The following is a 5,666-nucleotide window of genomic DNA, read 5'->3' as shown; positions in this document are numbered from 1 at the left end:
TTCGTGGAGAGGAAGGTAATGGGAAAGTCAATTGGGTTGGGCGGACAAGTGTGAAACCAAACCGCCCAAATTCAGTTTAGTTCTCTTGGATTTCAAGAGCCTGGGTTTCGTGGAGAGGAAGGTATGTAATTGGAAAGTCAAATGGGTTGGGCGGACACGTGTGAAACCAAACCGCCCGAATTCAGTTTAGTTCCCTTGGACACACAAAACCGTGGGGTGGGATTTCGAGAGCTTGGGTTTCGTGGAGAGGAAGGTAATGGGAAAATTAACTGGGTTGGGCGGACAAGTGTGAAACCAAACCGCCCAAATTCAGTTTAGTGCTCTTGGTTTCGAGAGCCTGGGTTTCGTGGAGAGGATTCAGGAAGGTATGTAAATGGGAAAGGCAACTGGGTTGGGCGGACAAGTGTGAAACCAAACCGCAGTTTAGTGCTCTTGGTTTCGAGAGCCCGTGGAAAGGATTCAGGAAGGTATGTAAATGGGAAAGTCAACTGGGTTGGGCGGACAAGTGTGAAACCAAACCGCCCAAATTCAGTTTAGTTCTCTTGGGTTTCGAGAGCCTGGGTTTCGTGGAGAGGAAGGTATGTAAATGGGAAAGTCAAATGGGTTGGGCGGACAAGTGTGAAACCAAACCGCCCAAATTCAGTTCACACAAAACCCTGGAAAAGCCCTTCCTGTCTTGGTCTGTCTGCTCTTCAGACAGGAGGAGCTGATCGATCGATCGAGAGAGAGAGACAGAGAGACAGAGAGAAGGAAGAAGAAGAAAGGATGATTCTTTCCAAAAGACTCCTCCTTCAAGGCTTAAGAAAAGGATCTCCTCTCGCAACAAAGGTTAGATCCCTTCCACTTCTCCATCGTTACGCCCCAGGTTTCCCATCTCCATAATGATGGTTTATCGCTCCGAAATGGAACTGAATATGATATGTACATGGTAGTAGAATTGAACGGGTATGCGTATGTGAAAATGGATTAATGAAAGATTATATATCTTTGTGAAGCCTGTATGTATATGATGCAGTAGTGGTACTGAATATGTGTATCAAATAGTAGTACTGAATATGTGTATCAAGTAGTGGTACTGAATATGTGTATCAAGTAGTGGTACTGAATATGTGTTTCAAGTAGCAACCATGATCTTTATTGTATGTGTATTGATTGTATATTGTCCACTTAACATCATATCTATCAAAATGATGGAAATTTCATTAGAAGAGTGAGAATTTGCTTGTTTTGATGGGAGAAATAATACATTAAAACGTGCATGACTAAAAACAATGAAATTTCACTTCCTTCTATGAGAAAAATATGATTAAATCTTAACCACTTATTGATGAAAAGAATGAAATGTCAGTTGTGCTGGATGTACAGTGAGAGAACCACATGATTAAAACTTGACCATGTACTCACCAAAGATAAATTATTAAAGGTTTTTGTCTATTGAATGAAGGGAATATGGTTGATGGCTCAACTTTCACAGTATACTGAATATGTACCTTTTTATTAAATGATCCATTGGACTAATAATGTATGTAGACTTAGAGAGTATATGGTTATTGATATTAAACCCATGTATTTTATGGTCTAACTATTTATAGATGTTCATGAACTGGTGGTCTATGCACATGGCACTCTTAGAATAGAGGTGATTGAACTTCAAGAATTTCATGAATCCTTTGTAGTATTTGGATTAGGCCAAACTTGATTGGGAAATCCTTTCAATTCCTTCAGGGAATCCTTTGTGAACGCTTGGGCATTCAAAATATTTTGAATTTGTCTGGCATTACCGACCTACAACCATTTGGACACTTCAAGGAATCCTACATGAATCCTCTTGAACATTCGGAATCATGCTGAGTTTTTTCAGGATCACCATCCTGCAGCTTTTCTTTCAGGATATACCAAACATGCTCGTGATCACTGACTGGTCTACAGCATTTCTTTAGGATCCATAATCTTGTGATTAAATCTTCTCTTAATCTTGAACTTTTAATCAAAAGCTCAAGTGAAAACTTCATTGGCCTCTTCCACAATTGTTATTCTGCTCCAAGATGGATCACATGTCAGTAGTTTGGCACAATTCGATTTCTTTCAAACCTACCTTTATATTACTGTCAGTTGCTTGGTTCAACTAATTCCTTTCAAACTGCCCATTGATTGTTATTAATACTTTTGAGATACTCGTTCTATGTGCAATATGCTGTGCCTATGATATTTCTTCTTTCCCTTATATATATTAAGCACTAAAATAAATTATTTCCAATTCTTATTCTTTCCTTCATTTTGGATTTTCTGGTTTATGTTTCCCATATGTTTATAGAGATTTTCATGCTTTGGCTTAAAGGCTTTTTGGTTTGTATATGTTCACTGAGATGGTCATGCTTTGGCTTTAAGAGAGACTAGTCTTTCTTGAGGATGTGCCATTTTCCTAGATGCCAATTTACACTTAATGTAGGAAACCATTGCATTCTTGTGGATGTTATAAAACCAATGCATTCATATATTGATTTGCCACATCATATTTTCTTAGCTTGAAATTTTTCGAACCAATATTTTTTTCACGATTGGCAGGATGATCTAAATAAGGTCATGTTTTTCCAGGCGAATGAACTTTGGCTCGCAAAATTTTCATCCACTCCTGGAGAGGCCTCCTCTGAGAAAACAGCAACTGCAAATGAGAACCCAAGTGTCAATACAGATAGTAACATAAATCCTAAATCTAGTGTGAATGGCTCTAAAGCGCAGGCGCCAAGTGTAAAAGCTCAATCTGGTACGAGTGGTTCTGAAGGCCAGATGCCAAGTGTAAAAGCAAGTGGCACAAATCTTAAAGCTTTATTAGAGCAAAAAGAGGCATTGTTGAAGCAGAAAGATAGGATGGTTGCTGATGCAAAGCAAGAAGTGTTAACATGCCTTGCGGAAGTTGAAAATTTACGAGGCAGAACAAGGAGAGATGCCGAGAGCATAAAGAAATATGCGGTCGAGGTAGAAACTTTCTTTTGGTAGATTATTTATTTAATTTTTAGGGCCAAATTAAAAATATCTCAACAATTTACTGGAATACCCTAAAGTTAATCAAAACGGATCTGTTGTAGTGGTACTCCATGTTCTGAAAACTTATGAGTACTCTAGTAAACACCCAACGAGTTAGGGGTGGTTTGGCATTTCCCCCCTTTTTTTATCCTTATTTTCATACATTTGATATGTTTTGTTTCTTTCCCTTCTTCTAACTTTTAAAAAACAGAGTTTTGCAGCTGATCTGTTGGATATGGCCGATAATCTTCATCGAACAGCTGCTATTGTCCCTGAGAGTTTCAGGAAGGATGTTTTGGCTAATGATACCTCGAGTAATGCAAAGTTGCTCGTGTCAATGCTCGAGGGTGTGAATATGACTGAAAAACAGATGTTGAAGGTAGGTTTTCTTTAAGGTAATGAATGCTTGGCAACATATGTTGGACTGAATTTTCTACGTTTTGAAATTATGATTGTTACAAATGAGGGTTTAGGTTTTATGGCTTAGAATATAGGGTTTAGGGTTGAATTGGTTTAGAAAATAAAGGGGCTGTTAATTGTATTAAATGTATTCAAAATTGTTTTATATGGTCCAAGTATAAGTACAATACTTGCATTGTTATTCTCATTCATAAATATTGGTAAATTTGTCACAATGCTCGGGTTTTTCACTCATGTATGCAAGGAATGATTGGTTAAATTCATAAGGTTCCAGATGTGCTTTTGGAAGCCATCTTGTTTGTTCTTATCACTTATGCGTGGAACAATCTTGTGTATGGGATGAATCCTACGTTTGGTATAGAACTTATATCTGTGGGGTGAATGGCTGATTTTGCATTGGACACAATTTTCAGATCTTCAGCGAGTTTGGTGTGAAGAAGTTCGATCCTATTGGGGATCACTACGACTCTAATCATCACCTTGTTATTGATGAAGTTGATGACTCAACTAAAGAACCCAATACAATAGTTAATGTTGTGAAGGCAAGTTAAATCAGATCATAAAGCATATTTGAAGTTGTTCTCTTTTGTGCATGTATTTGTGCTTAAACCTGGGTAGCTTTGTTTGTGTGCAGTCTGGATACTTCATACGGGAAAAAGTTTTGAGGCCAGCAGAAGTTGGTATAGTAAAGAAGAAGGCTGCGGAATAATTGTGCAAAAGTTATTTTGGTTCTTCCCAATAGACAGTAATATATTATTTTGCCTTTTGCATTATGTCCATCCATCCTTTATGAATGAATTACCTACATACATGTATGAATACCGACATACATATATGAATACCTACATTTAGCAATTAATTTTCTCTTCAGATGGGATGGATTGAGTGATGACACTAAATATTATAAGTGTAATGTGCATCTTTCATTCGATTAGTGGACTATTTTCATTCAATATTGAAGTTATATAGCTTTTTTCCCTCTAATTTGTGAAGAGATAACCGTTTAGTTGCCATGTAGATCCCCTTCAGGAATCTATAGACAATGCCGTGTAGCCCCCTTTATTAATCAATATATCAGTGGTTATGTATACAAAATGTTTACCCACAAGCACATGAGGTGTTCGAAGGGTGTCCCATTTTTAAATGAGTCTCTTAGTCTGCTCTAGTTTTAGGCTATGCGCAGAATTCTCTTGGCCATGAAGCAATAATTGTTTGGAATGGATGGAAGTTGAGGGCAAGTTTTAGATGAGGAAATACTACTTGGTGTTGTAAATGCTTGCAGCCATTCAGGGCTACTGTATGAGGCTCAAATTGTTTATTGCTATCATCTTTCCTCAGTATGAAGACACAAGCTGAGGACACAATCATATAAGGTATTGTACATGTATCATTGCACATTACAGTAAAATGTCGTGTTACAGTAGAATGTTGACATGAAATCCATATGGTTAGAGAAAACGCTTGAATTGATGCCAATGGAGAAAATTCATATGTATTAGTTTTCACTGATTTATTGGTATTTTGCCAATTGATTTCTGATATAGAGGTCTCATGGATGAATGAATGGAAAATTCTCTTCTAGGTATGTCTTCTTTGAGGATATAAAGTAGTATATTATTCTTCCAAGTAGATATTTTTCTCTTTGAAGAAGAAACCTTTGAAATGCCAAGGATCTCACTGAACAATAGATCTATTTCTTTGCAAAGAAGAAACTTTCAAATTTGAAGAACCTCATTGAATAACCTGGCACAATGCAAGGGTCTGAATCCTAGACCCAACTGTTTGAGATAACTGCCAATTTATTACGTACTAAGCTTAGCATTTTATTTCTCCTGAGTCTCCTTGGGCGAAATCCATGGATTGTCAAACCACGGTATCAAATAAATTATATTGCGTAAATGATCAGTGAAGCTGCCATGCCTCACGTTAATAAAGCAAAAGCAGCAATAATTGAAGGCCCATTAAAATCTCTAGTCAAGGCAGAAATGTTATTTATGCATGCAAAGCCACACACAATGCTTCTTGAAGTGGAAGCGATTGCTCAACTATGGCGGTGCATCTGCTTGCATGGCCCGTCCTACAAGAGCATGAACCAGGAACATCCTACATTTGGTCTCTTGCTTGCATTCTATTGCAAGTTCTACAATGTTTCCTCCATGGTTTCACCTATCCACACCACGAATACAGCCGTAATGGTTATGTTGATGCACCTTCTCCATCTT

The 5,666-nt window shown here is 37.6% G+C and overlaps 1 protein-coding gene across 2 annotated transcripts; it reads left to right on the top strand.

The window, feature by feature from the left end:
• The first annotated feature begins 694 nt into the window (after nucleotides 1-694).
• On the top strand, nucleotides 695-4,397 carry LOC147857245 (grpE protein homolog 2, mitochondrial-like). 2 transcript variants are annotated; one of them, XM_087328103.1, is made up of 5 exons: nucleotides 695-828; nucleotides 2,596-2,976; nucleotides 3,236-3,403; nucleotides 3,858-3,986; nucleotides 4,079-4,397. In XM_087328103.1, exons 1-5 carry the CDS (start codon nucleotides 766-768, stop codon nucleotides 4,151-4,153), a joined length of 816 nt encoding a protein of 271 aa, XP_087184229.1. In that variant the 5' UTR covers nucleotides 695-765; the 3' UTR covers nucleotides 4,154-4,397. The 2 variants fall into 2 exon arrangements, with proteins under 2 accessions (XP_087184229.1, XP_087184227.1); XM_087328101.1 differs by having other exon boundaries at nucleotides 708-828; nucleotides 2,566-2,976.
• The last annotated feature ends 1,269 nt before the right edge of the window (nucleotides 4,398-5,666 follow it).

Source organism: Azolla caroliniana, unplaced genomic scaffold, assembly GCF_043228905.1.
Source record: "Azolla caroliniana isolate FFs.n. ecotype wild unplaced genomic scaffold, voAzoCaro1.0.p SCAF_12, whole genome shotgun sequence".
Taxonomy (NCBI): Eukaryota; Viridiplantae; Streptophyta; class Polypodiopsida; order Salviniales; family Salviniaceae; genus Azolla; species Azolla caroliniana.
Note: the sequence above shows the minus strand (reverse complement) of the source record. Positions and strands in the feature narration are given on the sequence as shown.